Raw genomic sequence first — 23,383 nt, forward strand, 5'->3', positions numbered from 1 at the left:
GCTGGATCCCTGGTTGGGGAATTCAGATCCCACATTCCACACAGCATGGCCAAATAAAAAAAGCTGCTAAATCTGTGGTACTATTTTACTGTAGCAACACAAAATTGACATACCCCCCTCCCCAACAACCTCCACCCTCCACTCATAGCATACTGTCTTCCCTTACAGTATTTATGCCAGTTGTCATTTGCATGAACATTAATATCTGTCCAACCCCTAAACCGCATGTCCCATGGTAGCAGAGACTACGTTTAACCTACTTAATCCTGCAAGTACAGTACTAAGTGACTAGCACAGGGCAGGCCCAGTCCTGCTGGGTGGGTAAATGGATGGATGGATGAATAAGTGGCTGGATGGATGGTTTGATGGATGCGTGGATGGGAACGGTCAGGGGTGTGTGAATTGCTTCCATATCCATGATCATTTGGACATGGGTCCACACATTGGTGTGTGCACTCTCCAGATCTATTGTTCAGTGAGGTTACCTAAGTGGTACCCACAACCACTTCCCCGTTCTCCCTGCCCTTTTATAAACACACATCCTAGGAACTCCTTCCTATGGATACAGAATGTTACTAATATTGACCCTTGGAACCAAACTCTTACTTCACATGCTAGCATTTTCCACTGGTAACATGAATTTTTGTGCAACCTTAACAGATTTCAGAGTTCTCTATGTTAAATGCAGATCTCTGTACAATAAAAGGACATAGACATCATGGGGAATGTTTCATGAGATGATGATGACAGACACTCAAATCTCAATTAGACAGTGTAAATCAAACCTTTACATGAGCATGTCCTTCAGCCCTGCAATCTGTTCCACGTCTATACTCACACAGGTAGAAAAGATACAGAGCCTGTATCCAGGCCCCAAATGATCCAGGCCTGGCTTAAAACAAGATGGAAGTTTGTTTCTCTCTTTCACGTAAGTGTTCACAGGGAGGAAGCGGTGCAGGTCTGAAACAGCAGCTCTGCAGGGCCAGGGACACAGGCTCCTTTTAACCTGTTGCTTTGTCATCCTCAAGAGTCTATCTTAGGAACCAACGTGGCCACTCCAGCCCCCTATCATCGAACGTGTGCGAGGGGCAAACAGACAAGAAGGAGAGAGATTTCTCCTTCCCTTCCAAAAAAGTCCCTGAGAGTCACACACATCGCTTTTTCTCATGCTCTTGAGGGCCAGAACATCTCCCAGCCACGCGGCCACACCTAGCTGCCAGGGGAACTTGGCAAACGTGCTCCTGAGCAGCGATGAGCCACCAAAATTAGAAATGGAAAAAGGATACTGAAATAACAGTCAGCATGCAATGGTCCTCCCTGGCAAGGTTTTAACTGAAAAAAGTGAGAAATAATTTAGCGTTAGTCATTCAGTCGTGTCCGACTATTTGTGACTCCATGGACTGTAGCCTGCCAGGCTCCTCTGTCTAGGGAATTCTTCAAGAAAGAATACTGGAGTAGGTAGCCATTTCCTTCTCCAAGAAATAATTTCACTGGTTAAATAATTACAGTAATAAATAAGACAGAACCTACTCCACAGGTATGGCTGTGAAAATTTGTCCGAGATACAACAATAAGTAAAAACATGTGACTGAGCCAATGTGTGTACAGAACAATTACTGGAAATGTCCTCCATCCAAGCAGCAGACACTGAGCCCTCTTGGTCCACAGCACAACTATATACCTGAGGGACACAAAGGGACAGAGCGGCCAAAGCCTGCCTTCAACATCTATGCTTTAATGGAAATTCCAGAAAGAATACTTGAGAAATTATTAACACTTGTCACCAGTGTCTGGATCATCAAAAAAGCAACAGAGTTCCAGAAAAACATCTATTTCTGCTTTATGGACTATACCAAAGCCTTTGACTGTGTGGATCACAATCAACTGTGGAAAATTCTGAAAGAGATGGGAATACCAGACCACCTGACCTGCCTCTTGAGAAACCTGTATGCAGGTCAGGAAGCAACAGTTATGGACATTCAACAACAGACTGGTTCCAAATAGGAAAAGAAGTACGTCAAGGCTGTATATTGTCACCGCGCTTATTTAACTTATATGCAGACTACATCATGAGAAACACTGGGCTAGAAGAAGCACAAGCTGGAATGATTGCCAAGAGAAATAACAATAACCTCAGATATACAGATGACACCACCCTTATGGCAGAAAGTGAAGAGGAACTCAAAAGCCTCTTGATAAAAGTGAAAGAGGAGAGCGAAAAAGTTGGCCTCAAGCTCCACATTCACAAAACTAAGATCATGGCATCTGGTCCCATCACTTCATGGCAAATAGATGGGGAAACAGTGGGAAATAGTGTCAGACTTTATTTTGGGGGGCTCCAAAATCACTGCAGATGGCAATTGCAGCCATGAAATTAAAAGACGCTTACTCCTTGGAAGGAAAGTTATGACCAAACTAGATAGCATATTAAAAAGCAGAGACATTACTTTGCCAACAAAGGTCCATCTAGTCAAGGCTATGGTTTTTCCAGTGGTCATGTATGGATGTGAGAGTTGGACTGTGAAGAAAGCTGAGCGCCGAAGAATTGATGCTTTTCAACTGTGGTGTTGGAGAAGTCTCTTGAGAGTCCCTTGGACTGCAAGGAGATCCAACCAGTCCATCCTAAAGGAGATCAGTCCTGGGTGTTCATTGGAAGGACTGATGCTGAAGCTGAAACTCCAATACTTCAGCCACCTCATGCGAAGAGTTGATTCACTGGAAAAGACCCTGATGCTGGGAGGGACTGGGGCATGAGGAGAAGCGGATGACAGAGGATGAGATGGCTGGATGGCATCACAGACTCGATGGACATGAGTTTGGGGAAACTCCGGGAGTTGGTGATGGACGGGGAGGCCTGGTGTGCTGCGATTCATGGGGTCACAGAGTCAGACATGACTGAGAGACTGGACTGAACCAGTCTCTAGGAGAAGGGCTTGCAGATGACAAGCCCACCAAGGGGCTTTTTGTTTTTTCAACTGTTCCAATTTTTAACTATGAGCACATATTATCTTTGTCATGAAAAAAATGTAATGGAAGTTAGCAAACTAATATCCTGCAGACCAGTCATCGAAAGCCCACAGCACACACCTCACAGCTGTGTTTGGCCATTGCTCCCCCCAGTATGAACTTCCTTTTGATTTCGGGCATGTCCTCTCTCTTGGCCTTTGTTTTGGGTTAGAAGTGGGGCTGCTCATATTCAGCCTGCCTGTGGCTCAGGGTGGCAGAGGAAATCAAGCAAAACAAGGAACGTTATCAGCACTAAGTAAATGGCAAGATGCATTGTAAACCCAAGCCTGCCCTTTGATCAGTGGCACCCAGCGTAATGACACAAAAGGCAAACGGGCCACTGAGAATAACTGACCAGATACTGAACGAAAAACTGATCCACAGCAGTAAATCACAGGGTCTGCGGGTATAAGACAGAGTTTTCATTTACATCAGTAAGAAACGTGGTAACCTTTGAGAACAATGCACCGCAGTTTATTAAAAATAGAATCTGGGCTGGGACAAGTTCCAACAAGAAGACTGTAATGCTAGCTCTTCACAGCATGTCTGAAGGCAGTTGTGTGGCTGCCAAGGGGTGCGACAAAAACACAGAAGCAACAACAACAACTCGGGAAGAATGAATCATAAACGTATGAGATGTATAAAGAAAAACAGTTCTTCTAAAGCAATTTTAAAAGCAGCTTATAGGAAAACAAGTTAGAATGCCTTCCCTCAGGGAAGAGGGGATGAAGGCAGATTCTTGCCCAGGAGGATGTAATCAGAACAATGGCACTGCAAGATGTAGAAAAGTCCATGAAGGATTTCCCTTGTTGGTCCAGTGGCTAAGATTCTGCACTCCCAATGCAGGGGGCCCAGGTTCCATCCCTGGTCGGGAGAACCAGATCCCTCAAGCTGTAGCTAAGATCCCGCATGCCACAACGAAGACCAGAAGCAGCCAAATAAAACTTAAAAAAAAGAAAAAAAAGAACATTGTATATTATGCAGGGGCCTAAACCGGAAAAAGAAACCAGGAAGGGGCCTTGAAGATCAGCTAGACCATTATACAGATCAAAAAAACCAACACCTAAGATCATAAACATAAACCTACTTGCTCAAAATCACCCCAAGGCAGCCTACTCTTCTGCATCCTAAGGCATGCAGGATCTCTTTCAAGGTTGTACAAAGTATAGAAAGGCCCCAAATAACATGTAAGAATTCTAAGTACACAGAGAGTAAGTCGCTGATTATAAACCATGAATTAAAATACATGACAGGAGAGGTGAATGTTGTTGCTAAAACGACCTTTTAAAGTCGCCATTCAAAAAAGGGCTATTTTACTTAACAAGCGGTCCCTGGTGGCGCAGAGGTTAAAGCGTCTGCCTGCAATGTGGGAGACCTGGGTTCGATCCCTGGGTCGGGAAGATCCCCTGGAGAAGGAAATGGCAACCCACTCCAGTATTCTTGCCTGGACAATTCCATGGACGGAGGAGCATGGTGGGCTACAGTTCATGGGTCGCAAAGAGTCGGACACGACTGAGCAACTTCACTTCACTTACTTAACAAGCGTGTTTCGAAGTACAAAAGTATTTTGAGGACAAATTCTCAAAAGGACTAAAATTCCCAGACTTCTGATGACAAAAGGTCTTTCATAGAGCCTTAAGGAGAAAGTGAAGCCAAAATGAAATGTTTTGTTTTCTTCTGGAAGGAAGTTTTTGATGGAGCTTCTTCCCCCCACATATCAAAACTGACATAGATATTAAAATTTGGTGCTTACAAGGAAGGACTTAAAAATGAATAGCAATACTCCGATTAAAATTACAAATGAGAAATAAAAATAAATAAATAAAGTGATGCAACTCAAGATCTCAGGATGAGTCAGGAGCCAACTGCCAGAATTCAAGGATGGTTAAGGAGGGATTACAGTCACTGTCTTCCAAACATAATTAATAATAATAACAGATAACACAAAAAATAACAGTGTCCAGTCACTGCTCTGAGGACTTAAGGTATATTTTATTCATTTTAATCTTCACAATAACTCTATGAGGTGGATATCATTACTGTTTCCATTTTAAAGATAAGAAAATTGAGGTACAGAGGGAGTAAAAAACTTCATCCAATTTCACACAGATAATAAATACTGAAATTAGGTTTTAATTCACACCATCTGGCTCCAGAGTGTAGGCTCCCAAGCACTATACCACACTGACTCTCAAGGTCATAGGGTCCCCTCAGAGCCCTGGAACCGTAAGAATAAAAAACGGAGGAAAGAGAAGAGGTCACAGTTAACAGATCTAAACCCCTACCTCTGAGGCACCACTCCAAATATTCTAGAATGAGGAACACAGGTGTCCTTCTCTGTAAAATCACCACAGAATACTGCAAACAGTTTAAAGAATATATAAAATTGAGGTTGACAATCAGGAGAAACCTGAGATATAATCAAGAGATAATAATTTTTTTTTTCCAAAATAGTTTCAGGCTGTGAATTTTTATCCAGCCAAATATAACACTAAAAGAAAATATTACTGTTTAAAATAGGAGAAAGCAAAAACAAGATCAAAAAGTAGAAATCTAACAATGGAATAATGTGCATTCTTACTTCCCTAACATGGATAGATATTGACAATTAAAAAAAGAAAAGGAAGCCAGAGAGAAAGGACCCACCAGAAGTGTTCAGAATAAAATATGTTAATATATTAATACAACTCATCTCTCAGTACTGGGACTATCTGGGATGGGTAAGTGGGGAGAAATGGTGTGAATTATGTATCAGGGGAAAAACTGTCATTGTTTTTCTTAGCCAAAGAAAGTGGCAAAGCCTCTGTCGTGCCTCTATAGAGACAGAAATGCAGATTGCAATTCTGTGCCTCTTGGCTCAGAACTAGTGCAGCCACTTCTCTGGCCCCTCAATGCTGTCCCCTCTCCCCCAACTCCCACCACCTCCTCCTTAGCATTTGGCTTTAACATCACTTCTTCAAAGCTATCTTCTCTGACCCTTCCCTCTCACAGAATCCTGGGTCACTCTTCATGCAACTAATTACAATCTGTAATAATACATTTACTTGGGGCTGATGTCTTTAATATCTGTCTTCCCACTGGACCACAGATTTGGCAAATGACAGTCCCTGGGCCAGATGTGGCCCACTAACTGTTTTTGTAAATAAAGTTTTATTGGAACACAGCTGTGATCACTCATTTACTTATTGTAGCTATTTTCACAATATGACAGCAGAGTTGCGTAGCTGTGACAGAGACACATGGCCCATAAAGCCTAAAGGGCCCACAAGCCCTTTACCAACAGCCCTGCCAAGTCCTACACTGGACCATAAACTCTATGAGGACAGGACTGTGTCTGATTGGTCTACCAGGACCCTACAGAACACTTGACATGCAAAAGGCACTTACTAAAGCTGCTGACTGAATCAACTTGGTGGGTAATAAGCAGTATGTGCCGCTTGTGGTTCAGAGAATTTCACATCTCTGTACTGATCAACTCCACTGTCAACCAGCCAAAACCAGTCCACTTACTGTCCCCTTCCACTCCGCCAGTAACAGCAGAGCCAGGACTCAACCCCAGACCACTCAGCTCCAGAGCTTGAGCTTCTGACCACAAGGCAGGGAAAATGATCTACCCATTCAGACTCTGAGTAATTCCTTAGCTGCAGATGGAGGGTCTGGGCAGAGGGCCACGACTGGTTCTGACTGTGTCCTCCTTGGCTGCTGGCCCTCACACATCACCTAACCACCAGTGCACTGTACCCAGAGGCGTTCGGGTGCCATCCATCCTCCTCAGAGAACAGACACGTCACCTGGTCCCACAGAGCAATACCGACACTCTCCCCGCAGACGAGGCACTCACTCGGACTCACCACCTCCATTTCATCGGTAAGGTAAATGAAGTTAATGGAGGTTCAGTAAATTGCCAAGGTCAAGTGTTAGTATGAGGCGGAGGTCAGCTGCAAACCCACCATCTTATTTACCATCACAATGCCAACTCCCAGTTCAACAGCACTCCTGCACCTCCCTCCAGACTCCCACAAGGAAAAAGGCATTCACAAAAAGGCAGTGACGGGCATTTTCATTCTACACCAGGAGAGCATATCATTTCCATGCCTTTCTGGGGAGGGAGAAACAATGCTGGAAAAAACCTCAGTGTGACTTCACTTAATGACCGTAACACAGAGGCAAAAATGCCTGTAATTGAAGACAACGACCCTGGGATACATAATGATCCCATAATGATCCCAAGTCGTCATAGGAAGGACAGTAAAGAGCAGCAGGGAGATTCCCACCTGTGAAACAATTCTCCTCGTGGCTAGAGACAGCACAACAAAGTCCTCAGGCAGAGGCAAAACTTCAGCCCAAAAGGAGGAAACTGGGACTGGGTCTGTCTTCCAGCAGAACGGGAAAGAGAAAATATCTATCCAGTCCCTGAATTCAGTGAATTAGAAGCAAGAACCTCATTCTTTTCTTCGCTGTATTATTATTTTTAATTTATTTATTTTAATTGGAGGATAACTGCTTTACAATGTCGTACTGGTTTCTGCCATACATCAACACGAATCAGCCATAGGTATACATATGTCCCCTCCTTCTTGGACATCCTTCCCATCCTCCACCCCATCCCACCCCTCTAGGTTGTCACAGAGCATGGATCGAGGTCCCCAAGACATACAGCAAATTCCCACTGTTTTACATACGGTAAAGGGTATGTTTCCATGCCCCTCCCTCAGTCCATCCACCCTGTCCTTCCCCAGCTGTACCCACTAGCCTGTTCCCTGTCTGCATCTCTATCGCTGCCCTGCAATTAGGGTCATCAGTAGCTTTCCTGGATTCCTATATATGCATTAATATAAAATCTACGTTTTTCTCTTTCTGACTTACTTCACTCTGTAAAACAGGCTCTAGATTCACCCACCTGACTAAGACCAACTCAAATTCATCCCTTTTTACGGAGTAATATTCCACTGTATATATGTACAACTTATTCATCTGTCGATGGACATCTAGGTTGTTTCCATGTTCTGGCTGTTGTAAATATTGCTGCAATGAACAGTGGGGTACATGCGTCTTTCAGAACTGTGGAAGAACCTCATTCTAAATCCAAAGTTCTGCAAAGGCACCAAGTTGCCTCCTTGGCCATCAGGTGGCACAGGAATCCTGGTCAAAGAGGCCAACTCTGCAAATTTAATTAACAGGGTGACCTCAAGTACTTCCCTCACTCTCTCTAGCACAAGCTCAAGGTCATTAAAACCCACTACCCCCACCTGACAGCAGGGAATCCCTGCCCTTGGATCAGTATTGCCCTCTCAGAGATATTTTAGTCAAGTGCACTGGAAACACCCTGTAATGTACTCATTATGAAACATAAAATGTAAAATTCTGTGGACTCCTCCCCCATTCCCAGACAGTGTTGCAATGAGAGAAAGCAGAGGGAACAAGGAGGTCTTCCCAGCAGTATTACTCAAAGTGTTATTAACCCTCTGCCAGGAGCAAAGTTCAGAAACTGAAAACATGTATAATGAATGCACAGAGTAATTTCCTGTTGAGTTTAGTAACAACAACAACGACAAAAAAAAAACAACACAAAAACCCTAGAGTTGGTGTTTTATGTATCTTTGGGGCTTTTATTCCATTTTGCAATTAATTTTTTATTGTAGTTTACAAAAGTATCAGTCTGTGACAGATTGAAAATAAAAATAAAACTTGGTCCTTCCCTACAGACTTTGAAAATAATTGCCAACAGCAAAACAGCTGAGTGAAATTGAGCTTGTTTTCTGAAATGTGTGAATAGCTGCTCAAGCTCACTCTTAATATGAGAGATGCAAACTAAAAATATACTAAGACACCATTTTCCCCCTATTGGCAAAGATCAAAAGGCTTTTGGATCGCACCCTACTTTGGCAAGGCTGGGGCAGCAACAGTCGCACCCATTGATAGTAGAGGGCAATTTGGCAAAACTCAAAGTTACAAATGCAGACCTATTGCAAGGAAGTCAGCTGACAGATACACCCCCGTATACGCAAAATGATGTAGGGACAAAGTTGTTCCCTGCAGCCTTGTTTGTAAAAAAAAAAAAAAAAAAAGCATGGAAAACTACCTCCATGCCCATCAGTGGGGGCTGGTTAAGTGAATTCAATACGTTCGGGCAACTGAATACTCTGCAGCCATAAAAAGAGAATGAGGATGCTCTTCACATAGTGGCACAGACCCAAGTCCAAGATACAAAAAGCAAAGGGCAGGTCCAGACTGTTCAGTATATGCTACAAGCACTATTTGTGTTTTTAAAAACTAGGAGAGAAACAAAAACATACTTGCTTGTATATGCATAAGAAGACATCACTGAACCTAAGAGGAAGAAACGGCAAATACTGATGAATGCCACAGACAAGAATCGGAGGGTGGATATAATTGCAACACAGTATATCCTTTTGTACAATCTGAAATTTTTTTCTACCAGTAACTCATACCCCTTTTCAAAAACTTTATTTCAAAACTTTTAAAAAAGAAAGAAACTGAGCTTAGCCGCTTCACGTGTTTTTGTTAAGAATGTCTCACTGTACACCAGATGACACAAAAGGGTATGTTTGTTGGCTTATCAGATGACTGAAAATCGTTTACTGCATCATGCGCGCTTGTTACTAGGAAAGGGAAAACACAGCATCCTGACTGATGATTATAAAAGCATTGCCACACACCAGCAGCCCCATGTCTTCCAACATCTCAGTAGGAAATCACAGCTTCTTCCTCCTTTTGTCCACTCCATGCACGTCCCCTCCCCAGGCCTGCCTCTGACTGGAAGCCCCAGTGAGTTTACAAGTCTGCTCATCTCCTTCTTTAGCGCTACTCACCAGGAGGAATGGCTCTTAGCATCTTACAGACCGGGAGACCTAACTTACCTGACCAGCATCACAAAAGCTACAAAGTGGCAGGATCAGGATTGGAACTCGGGACCTTGGATCCCAAGTTCAGGGCTCTTTCCACTACATCCTGTGGACTCCTTTACTAGTGGGAAGGAGGGGGCACCAGAGGAAAACAGCAATAAAATAAAATGGCCAGGTTCTGGGCTAAGCACTGCACATAAATGATGCCACTTACACCCCACAATGCCCCAGGGAGGGAGGTGCTCTCATGACCCACATGCCGTGGATGAGAAGCACGTGGGTGAGAGGGTGGAGCATGGCGAGCTCTCACACCCAACCAACCAGATCGAATCCACACACTGACCTGTCTCCCGAGGAAGCTCACCAGCCCACAACCTGCAAACCAGTTTAACAGTGTTACTCCAAGAGCCAGTTATACGAACCATCATAAAGAACTTCTTCTCTGAGCCAATGTCTCCCAAACCACAGACCATGAATGCCCAAAGAAGGAGAAATAATCTTAGGTGGCATGAATACGAACATTTTTTTTAACTTTAGTAATTATACTTGATATGTATTTAAAAAGTATATAACTAGCTCATCAAACCCATTACTTCACAGATGTCTTAGCACAGAATGAGACTGAATTAAAAGAAGCTGAACAGATTTAAGGATAACTGCTAAATAAATAAGTTCAGGTGGTTCACAGATATAATGAAAACCATGAAGGAAAACAAACTGACATTTGAGAATCATGGGTCTAAGGAAGTGGATCCAATCTTAGGAATACTCCAGCACATAATACACACGGGTTCTGAATGTCACTTAATTTGTATTTATTTCATTTCCATCTGCCCTTCACCGTCCACACCACCCAGCCTCTCTCAGATGGACGAGGCAGGACCCATTACCAAAGCAACTGGAAACCTTCTATCAAGGTTTGACCCTGAATAGTTCTGATTATACGTCTAGTAGATCAATTAATATGAGATAATTATTTTGAGCGTGCCCTCTCTCACTTTAAGTATCTGACCTGGTGAACAAACTGGAGAGCCAACTGGGAGAGACCTGTGACCTCTCTCTAGCCCTTGTCACCCCAGAAACAGTGAGAAGGAACCCCACTTCCCCAGCAGCCACAGTCAGAACTGCACCATCTAGTGAATGTTGCCTCTGCTCTTGCCCAACCTCTTTGTCCAATCCTATTTTTCCCCAAATGCCCACTAAATGTAGATGGCAGGGCACAGTTAAAGGATCACACTGAGTCCTGCAATGCCAACAGCTCTGTGCTTCGATCAAACTAAAAAAAATGTTCAATTCACTAAAAAAGAATTATGAAAAGTAATATGTGTGAGGGCATCATGGTTCAGAATGCTTCCATAAGAGAAATATCCTTTGATTCTCTAAAAAAAAGCTGTGAGGAGGGTATTCCATCATGTCTTTTTGTGTTGTAAAGAGATGGGGAAACAGGCTCTGAGAGTCACCAAGCAGGATTTCAAACCCGAACTGCTCCACTTTGGAGTTGTATGGAAAAAAAATTGTTTTCATTTTCTTCCTAGGGTCTTAAGTGTGCTCCCCAAACCAAGATCATCTGGTCACGAGAGAGGGCCCCAGAAAGGCAAAATGTCAGCCTGCTCCTGACATACTGGATCAGAATCTGCATTTTAAACAAGCTCCCCAGGTAATTTCTGGGGACAAGACATTCTGAGGAGCACTGCTTTACTGCAAGGCAATCCTTCCATTCTCCCACACTGCATCTCTTCATTCACTTATCCAATACTTATTTTTTGTGCACCTACCACACTGCGCTGAATGCTGGGAAATCTGCAGTGAATAACATAAACACAGCTCCTGCCCTCATGGGTTGCCAGTCGAACACAGTGGTTTTTCAACCTTGGGTGCTCACCATAATCAAAGGTGGCACTTAACAAAAAGCAGATGCCTAAATCCCATCCCAGACCCACCTACATCTCTATACAGTCAAAAACGGAGGCTGAAACCCTAGATGCTGCTTATCAGAAAAGCTCCAACTCATGCACCTACCTTGGAGAATAAATTGACAGTTATCTAGGAAAGCTGCGGGCAAGCGTATCCTAAGAGCAGCGTTTCTACTTCCAGGACTATATCCTGGAGAAATGCAAGCATGTGTGCAAAGAAGACAGGAACAGGAACACTCACTGCAGCAATGCTTCCAGACAGAAATCTGGGAAACTATTCAACTGTCCCTAAAAAAGGGAATGAACAAGTAAACCATGGTTAAATAAAGCATACTGTTAAAGAGCCCTCAGGATGAATAAACAAATAGAAAGCTCAGTGGTGTCCAACTCTTTGAGGCCCCGTGGACTGCAGCGTTCCAGGTTCCTCTGTCTGTGGAATTTTCCAGGCAAGAATACTGGAGTGGGTTGCCACTTCCTACCACAGTGGATTTTTCCAACCCAGGGATCAAACTCGCATCTCCTGTGTCTCCTGTACGTGTTGGTATATTCTCAAATATAATTGTTGAGTGGAAAGAGATAGTTCCAAAAGGCTACATAATTTTATACACGCTCATATATGGATTCATAAACATGAAGCATAAAGACATGCATGGCAAACACACACCATCTTCAGGAAAATGGCTAATTCTAGGAGGAGGGGAGAGGAAAGAGAAAGCGGTGGTTAGAGGTTTTTTCTAAGGTACTTAGTAGATCTGAAAAAAGATCTTAACCAAATACAACTAAAGTTTAAGTCTGCTAAATCTGAAGGTTAGAATTTGGGTATCTAATTTACATTAAATTACATTTTTCCCCCCACACATTTTTGAGTGCTAATGTTTTGTGATTTAATTTCTTTAAAATTCTTTCAAATGCTTCACAGGGGATGTAATATATAGTCAGGGTTGGGAATCCCTGTTCTAAGAACATGAAGCAATACAACTCTGTTTAATATCAGGAAATACATCTATAGAATGGCAATGATCTATAGCTCTTGAAGTTAAATTACTTCCTTAAATAATTTCATATAGATTTAAAAAAAAAACTTTCACGTGGCAGATAGTTTCTACAAGCTATATATATATTTTCAGGAGGCAAAGGTAAGTATTACCTAAGGAAAGCAACATTTCTCAAACTGTGATCCTCAGTTCACCAGCAACACAAGGAAGAGGGAGTAAGGAGGAGAGGGAGTGTTTATTAAAATGCAGATTCCAGGTTTCCTGCCTTAGACCTACTTAATCAAAATCTCTGAGGGCAGAAACCCAGAGGCTGAATTTTTAATAAAAGAATGCACCCATGGGTGCAACTGTACACTGAAGAACCACTCAAGTATATTTTTTTAAGTTACTGTTGCTCAAATTTTTAAAAACATATGTGTCTCTATGTCACCATAAGGTGACATGCTTCATACTCTGAAAATTAAGGTGCAGGGAATGTTTTCTAAATGCTCGAGATCATAATTCCACAAGTATATGCAAGCAGATCCTGATGAAAACTGGTTTCCCGCACAGTGTATCTAACCCTGAAGGACAAAGAAACGTATTTCAGGAAGAACATAACTTCACATTGCCTTTCTAAATAAAAGAACTTCAAAAAGCAACTGGGTAAACAGGAAAGCTCCACAGGTCCAGCCTTGCTGCTGGCCCCGACCCCAGAGCCAGACTCAATTAAACAGAAATGGTTAGCAGAGTAAGAGATGCCAAATTTCCTCTCTTAGGACCATCTTCTTCATTCTATAGTCCTTTTGCTACCAGTTTTCCACATCTTGTTAACATCTCCTTGGTCTGAGTATCTTCCATTCCATCCTCATCTTTCTTGACTTTTCCTTCGGCCTCCTCCATGTTCCCCTTCATTTTCTATTTCCCTACGTGCGAACGAAACCAATACCACAGTCCTGACTTTCAAGCCCTGGAAAACCTCTCTGGAGCCCCTGGGTTAAAAACAATCCAGTACAGGGACTTCGCTGGAGATCCAGGGGTTAGGACTCGGCACTTCCACAACCAGAGGTCTGGGTTCACTCCCTGGTGAAGAAACTAAGATCCCACATATGCAGCAAAAAAAAAAAAAAACCAACCCACAGCACAGAGTGTGTGCATATTGGGGGAAGGGTAAATTAAGAGGTTGGGATTAACGTATATACACTGTTGTATAAAGAATAGACCACCAACAAGAACCTACTGCATACAGCACAGGGAACTATACTCAATATCTTATAATAACCTATAATGGAAAATAATCTAGAAAACAATATGTGTGTGTGTGCGCGTGCGCACGCCGAGTGCGTGCTCAGTTGCTCAGTCCTGTCTGACTCTTTGTAACCCCATGGACTGTAGCCTGCCGGCCTCCTTTGTCTATGGAATTTTCCTGGCAAAAATATGAAGTGGATTGCCATTTCCTCCTCCAGGAGATCTGCCCCACCCAGAGACTAAACCCGCATCTCATGCACCGGCAGTGGAAACTTTACCACTGAGCCATCTGGGAATCCCTACAAAAGAGAATAATGTGTGTGTGTGTGTGTGTATACACACATATGTATAACTGAAACTAACACAACACTGTAAATCAACTATATTTCAATAAGCAATTTTTGAAAATAAAATTTTAAAAAACAGCACAACACACAAATGAAAAGATGTTTGGCCTCATTAGGAAATTAGAAATTGCACATTTTAAACCACAATGATATAATTTCACGCCCATCAGACTGGCAAAACTTTAAGTCTAACAATTTTGAGTGTCTGCAAGCACACGAAGCAACTGAAACTCCCAAACCTGCCAGCTGGAACGTAAATTGGTACAAGTGCTTTGAAGAGAAATCAGGTCACGTATTCGAGTCAAAGATGCCCGCTTCCTTTGACCCACGATTTCCCTTCTAGGTACGTACAACACAGGGAAAAACTGAACAGATGCACAGGGACACAAGCTCCCAACGGTCATGGCACACAGACAAAATTCTAAAACTAGCCAAAAAATGAATAAATGTAACACATCTGTGTGATGGGATACTGTACAGTAGTTAAAAACAACCTAGATTGCATGCTTGCATTGATAAATCTCAAAATCATAACTTAAAAGCAACTTTGAAGTTGTTCAGTATTACAAAAGCATGTTTAAAACATGAGGAAGTAATACAATATCTAGTGTACGAACACCTACATATTCAGGAAAAGGTGTAGAAACACAGGATAAACACCAAATTCAGAACAGCGGTCACTGTCTGGTAGGAAGGGGATGGGGAAATGCTCACTCATATTTGTAAGTATTTTATTTCTTCACAGGGTGTAGACACTGAGTGGTCACTCTATGCGTTTCCATATTTTTCTGCATGCCTGAAATTTATCACCACCTAGAAAGACAGTCCCACGTCTGAGCTACCTGAAAGCATTTGCAGGTTCTGAGAGCTGAATCAGAACTTGATGGGAAGAAGGAAAGTTGGACCTATGAATGGAAAGCTGAAACAACCAATAGGGTTCCCTTCTCCCTCTTCAAACTATCCATGGCAAAAAATCATTCTCAGAATTGTGGTAAAATTCCATGTAGAGGACTTGTGACACCCCCAAAATTCTAAGCCGCAATCCCAGAACAGAAACATTCCAAACAGCCTTTAGTGTTGACATAGAATTTATCTGCCTGAAGACACTTTTTTCCTGGTTCATTTTTGGGTGGCCTTTTCTTTGAAAAGATCAGCAAGGCCTTTCAAACCCTTAAATGAGCATTGGGTTTCACCACAAATGAAGGTTTACTATAAGAAACTGCATTAAAATATTTAGGCCAGAAAAGTTAACTAGACTCAAAGTTAACTTTTACAACTCTTCCAGTTGGTTTGCTTTGGGCTGGCTCCGTGGGTAGGCCAGAGATAAAACCACCGAGAGATACCTTTCTGATGATACCAAAGAATTCAATACCATCACAAAACTTCAATTCATTAAAACTAACTAGATAGACTAGGCCCAGTGTAGGGTGAAAAAAGACATGTGAACTTTCTTGTTTAGAAAAATTTAGGGAGCTTTCTCTTAATTGCTCAAGAGAATAAAAACTTTCAGTTACTACCCAAACACGCCAAAATTCCACGTTACTGAAAAATAACTAGGTTTTATTGTTTGGGTGAACTGGAAAACACGAAGCTGATATCCAGAAGCGGGTATCACAATCTTCAGTGAAAGTGAAGTCACTCAGTCATGTCCGACTCTTTGCGACCCCATGGACTATAGCGTACCAGGCTCCTCCATCCATGGGATTTTCCAGGTAAGAATACTGGAGTGGGGTGCCATTGCCTTCTTCAGGAGAGCTTCCCGACCCAGGGATTGAACCTGGGTCTCCTGCATTATAGGCAGACACTTTACCGTCTGAGCCACCAGAGAAGATTTAATTCTAACAAAATACTGGCTTTCAGTTTTGTTTTCCCATATGATTCCAAGAAAAACAGAGAAGAATCTGTAGACCTAATTGTCAGGTCCTGACCCAACACAAACTCCTTCATGTTAGACATAAGAGGCCAGAAGAACAGAATGTTTTTTTAAACATTAACCCAGCCCACTTCAGGCTGCAATTTCTAAATCTGACGATTATCAGTGTAGATGCTCACACATGACCTTAACCTCTCCTAGCTGATTAATTAACTCAGAGTCTCCAATTATCTTTCAATGGGAAGGAGTAACAGAGGAAGAAACACAGTCATCTCTTCTCTCAAATTTTGAGTTTTACATATTATTTTTAATTTTTTTTAATGTTTTCAACTATTCTAAAAATGCCTGCCTCAAATAAGTAATTGACTTTCCAATATAAAATGATCTCTATAAATGTCCTCCAGCTTTATTACAAATGTCTAGTAATTTTATTTTCCCTTCACATCAAGGTGACTTCTATTTAAAAGAATTCAAATCTGGCACTCACAGTGGTGCCCGATAACATCCTGGGGTTGTTCAATGGATGCTGAAATGGTAATACCTGGTAAATTCAACATAGTTTCAAACAAAGTAGTTAAGAACTACTACTCACTAAGGAAGTTTCTGACAACCAAATGTATATACACATTAGTTCTACAAGTTGAGAAAGAAACTACGGTCCCAAGAAACACAACAATTTGTTCAATGGCACCATTAGACTGAAGCTTAGCTGGAGAGACACCCAATAGCATAGATTTCAGTTCTAAGCTCTTCTGACTACAATCATAGAAAATAAAAGAATCAAACTCGAATCAAATGCAAATTAAAGAAACATCCTGCTGTGATCACCAGTTTACTGTCCTGCTTCTGAGATTTTGCTCAATCTTGATCCATGTGGATAACCCACTGTATTGAGATAGTTTCATCTTTACCAATGTTATGCCCACAAGATAAGAAACCATTGAGCTCCTTGGGGACAGCGACTCACCTCGATCAATTACACACCTGCACATAATATGTGCCGACACTAACACAGAGATCCTCAACAGATGGCCATTTCCAGGCACAAAACGTAATCTATTTGACACACGGCATTTCTTTCACGGAATATTTTACAGCACTATTCACAAATGAAATTAAGATTTGATGATTTAGGCCAATCTGCATCCATACAAGTCACATTTCTAGAGGGCACATTTGGTTTCTACTAACAAATGCTTCCTCTTTAGAAAATTCCTCAGGCTTTTCAAACAGAAAATCTACCCCCAAAAAATCTTTCACTTACAAAAGTTAAACCCATTAGCCTGGCCAAAATCAGAAGACTATCAACAAGGGACATTTCCTCATGCTTGGTAGCAGCTAATACATTTAAAAAATTACAACATACCAGCCAAACAAGCTTTACTATCTCTGAAGCAGACACGCTGTGTAGCTAAGGTGACAAGCCCTCAGCAAGCTGATCAAGAATCACTATGGCAGGAATTCACACGAAGTGAAATTAAGACAAACGGGAACTCACATTAAACTGCCAATGGACAATAAAACCTCGGGGGTAGAAGACAAGTAGAGGGATGGGAGTATTTTCCACGACCCCTGTACCTAAAACTGGCACAAGAAGTGTGGGGAAAAGAGAAGGTGTTTATTTCTCAATCACACAAGGATTTGCAACAAGGTTTTTCCTGCTCTGCTGCGTCCTTTCTTGTCTGCTGGATGAAACAAATCCAGACTCAGTACTAGGTCCTGGTTTGCACAAGCCTTACCTAGAAGGATGTATCTTCTATCACTGTTTCTGTGACACACATCAGCCTGTTTAAAATATGCCAGATGACCTGCTTTTAAAAAAAAAAAAAGACGCAACTGTCAACTGTCACTTCTTACTACAACTCCATTTGGTCCCAATGGAGTTTGGGACTGGGAAGGATCAGTTAGAGCCCCCCAGAGAGAAAAGAAGTGGTGAGGAGAGACCCACAGAAGACCTACCTGGAAACAATTCATCATTGAGTGAAGAATCTTAAGCGAGGTCCAATGAAACTGTATGTCTGAACAAGTGAAAAGACAGCAGTCTCATCACCCAGCCTCCTCTGTGGGAAGCAAGACTGGGAGGGACCAGGGCACCAGAGCAGCCTATTATAAGGGGGCGGGATTAAGGACTCCCACCCCAGTCTCCCTGTATGGGCTTGGTTTGCATAAACAAACATTTATCTTAGCATTTATCTTAGCAGCTGCTTACATCAGGTCCAAGAAGACACTGTCCTTTAAACAACTGAAGATGACATAATAATGAGAAAGATGAAGCTGATCATCAACACCTGATACTCAGTAAGTACTTGCTACCTAGTAGGCTCAGTAACTCCTTTAATACAACAGTCGCATGAGGAGGAACCATTATCATCCCCTTCTTGTAGATTAGGAAAGTAGGAGAGCAACTGGTTCTGGGACAAAAAACTAGCATATGTTCGAACCAAAACCCTGAACCCAGGAAGTCTGACTTTAGAGCCCAGACTCTTTATGTCCCTTACTCTAGGCACAGGGTCTATATCAGAATGTACAACTCCCGAGTTGTGAATTATTGGTTCCTCATCTCACTTGGGTGATGATCCTAAGTTTGGTGCCTTTTTAAGGACTTCACATGAGATGTCAATTCTCCACAGCCCACTCCTCTCGTCTGCCCTGCAGCTTGCCTCTCTAGCTGAGTTTTGTTGGAAACAGGTTGTGACATTATGCTCAGGTGTGCCAAGAAGCCCCAGCTGCACTGAGGGCAGAAAAGGAAAAAAGCTGGAGGCTGGCTTCATCTTGGCACACGCTAGCTCTCAAGTTTCCAGCCTGCTTCAGTACAGAGGTGTCACCACAAACAAGCAGGGCAGGAACACCACCACCGACGGCTCCACTGCCCTGTAAACCCAAAGCCACCAGAGCAGGCACGAAAGAGTGTTAGAGTTGCTCTGGTTTCACAGTTCCCCTCAGGAGCTGGTCTTAGCAGACAGAGAAACCGGGAAGAGAGGCATCACCTTTTCACTGCACCAAGCAACATTAATGCCATTCGACAGGAGGGAGCAGGGGGCCTGTCTCCGCATGGAGAAGAGAGGAAATGGAAACCGGCCAGGAGCCACCCACCACGTCTAACTGGTCCTGAGCCAGTATTTTTGCAGCTGTCACCCCGAGAAGGCCCAGCTTTTGCTCTGCCCACCACAGCAGTAGCCACGTCCAACAGCGCTGAAAACTGAAGCCAGCGCCAGTGGGTCTTGATTCCATCCCTGAGTAACACATGGCTCCTTAATGCTCCTTTCCCATGTGTTAATCTTGCAGGAGAATATGGGACAGAAGATTTGAAAAGCTGGGTGATGGGGGAAGGGCAGCCAGATCACCTTACTCCCAGGCTTTTCAATCAAGCCTCCTCAGATTCCCTTTAGCGGCCTGTGTTACTAGCTTGAGAGGTTTCCCCAAACTGGTATTAAAAGAGCATGTGTTCCATCCAGCTGGAGGAAGGGGAGACAGGATGGGGGCGGGGTGGGGGGTTGGTCCTTGGACGGCCAAGGCAAAGCACACACCCTCTCATCGTGCACAGGAAGGCAGTGCCTCACTCCAGGGGGCAAGCCTTGGTCCCCAAGGCTCTGACAAGTGGAAGTACCAGCAGGAGGCACCCTTGAGACCCAAGGGCTGGAGGTTGTTCCTGCAGAAGGCAAAGCAATGGGAGAAATACAAGTTAAAGTGATCACGATGTCGTGGGCCCCGTCCTCACCAGAGCCCAGCAATGTCCTCTTGCTGCGTCCACACCCACCGGTCCACACTTGGGTCTACAGTGACAGGCAGGATAACCCTGGAGACCTCCTCCATGCCCCCCAGACGGCCCGCATCCTCAGGACCTTTAAATGTCACTGCCTTATGACCTTGTTCCCCTTTCACAGATGGGGAAACTGAGGCATCCACAACAAATGACCGTGCTTTCCCAAACCAGGTATAAGTTCACTTCCCTGACCACAATTTTGCACTTTTTTTTACAGCTCTATCACATTTCAGATTTCTCCAGACACACCGACTGCCTCTGCAAAGTGAATCTTAAATACAGTTTAAAAGAGTGAACTCAAAAATCAGATAAGGGCGGTCAGGGTGTCCGGCAGGGCTTTATCTTCGGCAAGAACATGGTGGGCGTCCCCCGCGACCCCAGCTTCTCCTCCAACCTGGTCCCCCGGGACGTCCGGGTTCGGCCTACCTCCTCCCCCCAAGACGCTTCACCGCAACCCGAGGGCGGAGGCGCAGCGGCTCAGGGACGCGCGGGCGGGCGGGCTCCCGGGTCTCGGGGCCGAGAAGGGGGCGGGGGGCTCCGGGCCCCTCCCCCGGCAGCTCTCCGGGCCGCGACCGGCCCGCCCAGCCCGGGGGCCGGGAACTTCTGGCGGCGCCGCACGGCCCCCGCCGCCCCCACCCCCACCGGCCGCTCGGCGGGCGTGCAGCTCGGGTTTCCCATTCTTCGCCTCCCCACGCCTGGGGCTCGACCCTCGAGGCGGCGGCGGCGGCGACCACTCACCATATTACAGATGGAGGCGATGTTTCGGACAGTCATTAGTCTAAAGGTTACAGCGATCCCGCACCGCCATCTTTACAAGGGGAAAACAGGACCGGCCATGGTGGAGCGCTCGCGGGGAGGCCGGGCGCGGCGGCGGCGGCGGCGGGGAGGCGGCCTGGGGTCCGGCTTTCAGTTTGGCTGGGAGAAGGGAGGCCGGGAGGGAGGAGAGGAGGCGGGGAGGGCGGGGAAGGCGGGAGGCGGGCGGGAGAGCGGAGGGGCGGGGAGTGGCGGAGCGAGGGAGCCTGGGCCGCGGCCGGCGGCGCCGGGAGGAGGGGCGGCCCGAGCGCCGCGTGCAACCCGCACGCCCCGAGCGCTCCCGCCGCGCTCCGGCCCCGACCCGGCCCGGGTCCCCGCGGCTCCTCCTCCCGCCTCCGCGGGCCGCCCCGGCTCGGCTTTCCTCTTTTTTCTCTCTCGGCGTCCTGCTTCACTCCGAACCGGCTGGAAAGCGCGGCCAGGCCCCGGCTCGCGCAGCTGCAGCCGGTCCCCCGGGCGGACCCGTCCGCGCCGGCGGCCTCCTCCGCCCAGCTCCGGCCCGCGGCGCCGCCCGGGAAGCGAGACCGAGCCCGCGCTGGGTGTCGGCCGCCGGAAGGCGCAGCGCGCGGGCTGGGGACTCGCGGCCGCTTTCTGTCTTCACTTGTTCTTTCTGGCCGCGCGGCCCGCAGCAGCCCCGCGTTTTCACGTTCCGGCGAGTGGAGGAGGCAAGGGGCAGGGGTGACTACGTCCAACTTTTCGTTTGTCCCTGGGTTTCCAGCTAGATGGCACCAGCGGGGACCCACGAAGTAAATGGGGTCAGGACACGGCAGTGCCGAGAGCCCTTGGCCTGCCGGGTCGAGGGCGCCGGGAGGGGACGGGAGCGTGGGCCGAGGCGCGCTTGGGCAGTGGGTGACAGCAGCGGGTACAAAGGGGAAGTCTCGGTACTGGATAAGGACTAGGGATGGTCCAGGGAGCGATGGAACCTGGAAAGAATGAAAAACAAACTTTGCCGCGTCTTCTAGAAAAACCTACTTCTCTCGGGGCCACCCAGCTTCTTCAGGTTTGGAGGGTCATTGTATTGACTCATACACATTTCCTGCATACACAGTCGTGGTTTTTAACTCAAAGCGCGAATCTACACCACTTAGCAGTTACATTCTGTGAAGTGGAGGAGCCCATTTCCGAAGGTGTAAAACAGTTCTCATACAAAGTTGCAGTTTTATGCTTTCAACAGAGAAGTTGTACGAGGGAAACGCCTGACAGTTCTTAAACCCATATATTTAATGACAAATCGAATTAGAGGAGAAATTAATGAAATTGAAGATAGCTTTTATCTAACCAAGAGGAACATACTGGGAAAATAGCTCACTTCCTGTCCTCCAGTATCTATTTAGTGTTAATGCTCTTTAGTAGTTGAAGACCATTGATTGTTAATGTCCCTAGGACCTGGGATGGAAATAAGACAACGAGACAAAGTTTCGTTGGGGGTCATCTTGGCTCTGGATATTTAATGGATTTCCAGACATCAATTCCTGCTTAAATTATTCTGCCTACATCTTATTTCCAAACAGATCCTGATAATGATGGTAGCTCACTTTGACTTTTTACCATTGTCAGTCATGATGCTCTTTACATTCATGATCTTGGTCACCACCAAACCCATCGGATGACGGATCCTATTATAATCGCCTTTTGTAGGTCAGTTAAAAAAAAGCTTAGGATACCAAGCATCCTATTTCCATCATGTTACCCATATGTTACAACTGAAGCTGGGGTGCTAATCTGGCTGAGCACCTTGAAGACAAGGAAACAAAACACCCAACCTATGGCCAGTTAGGGTAACTGACACCTGGGTGAATGTGCCTGCTCAGTGGCTCAATCACATTCCACTCTTTTGCGACCCCATGAACTGTAGCCCTCCAAGCTCCTCTGTCCATGGGATTCTCCAGGTAAGAATACTGGAGTGGGTTGCCATTTCCTCCTCCAGAGGATCTTCCCCACCCAGGGACTGAACCCGTGTCTTTTGCATTTCCTGCATTGGGAGGCAGATTCTTTACCACCGTGCCACCTGGGAAGCCCACAACTGACACCTGTAAAGGTTTAAAATATTATACTTGAGGAAAGTCATAAAACAAGTTCAGGAGCAACCTCAAGGCTAGAACTCAGGACTCAAATTTCACAGACATTCCACTGTAAAAACATTAATACAAAACCTTAAATAATATAGAAATTTTATACCATAATAGAGTTCAGAATTTCTGCCATTAGTATAGCATAATGGATGGCAAAGTCCACAGGATTGAAAATGCCATTGACACGGTGAAAATTGAACATCGTTGGATTACTGAGTGCTATGTCAGCAAGGCATCCTTTGCATGAACAGCCTATAGGCTAAAACCCGTGTTCAATACAGACAAACATTCAGATTGAAACTCAGTGAATTACAAACAACAAATCAATTGAACACAGCAGATCTTGTCAGACTCATGAATAATTAAATATATTTTTACACTACTACGAGGTTCGTATTCACAGGCCTAAATCAGAAAGGGCATTAGTTGAAGAATTGTAACCTCAGTCTTTTTCAGCGGTAAACATTGTTTGGAGGTGATAAGATGCAAAGTAATGAAAATGTTGACAAGC

General features: G+C 44.7%; 1 protein-coding gene across 2 annotated transcripts in view; it reads right to left on the reverse strand.

The window, feature by feature from the left end:
• The window catches only part of USP46 (ubiquitin specific peptidase 46), a 73,810-nt gene extending 52,728 nt beyond the window's left edge, over nt 1-21,082 (reverse strand). Inside the window, exon 1 of one of the 2 annotated variants that reach the window (XM_069593092.1) lies at nt 20,729-21,082. In XM_069593092.1, coding sequence (XP_069449193.1) covers nt 20,729-20,764 — 36 coding nt within the window. In that variant the 5' untranslated portion in view covers nt 20,765-21,082. Of the gene's footprint in view, nt 1-17,966 lie in introns of both variants that reach the window. The other variant, XM_069593093.1, reaches the window with a different exon arrangement.
• Between the last annotated feature and the right edge of the window lie 2,301 nt (nt 21,083-23,383).

Source organism: Ovis canadensis, chromosome 6 (genome assembly GCF_042477335.2).
Source record: "Ovis canadensis isolate MfBH-ARS-UI-01 breed Bighorn chromosome 6, ARS-UI_OviCan_v2, whole genome shotgun sequence".
Classification (NCBI taxonomy): domain Eukaryota; kingdom Metazoa; phylum Chordata; class Mammalia; order Artiodactyla; family Bovidae; genus Ovis; species Ovis canadensis.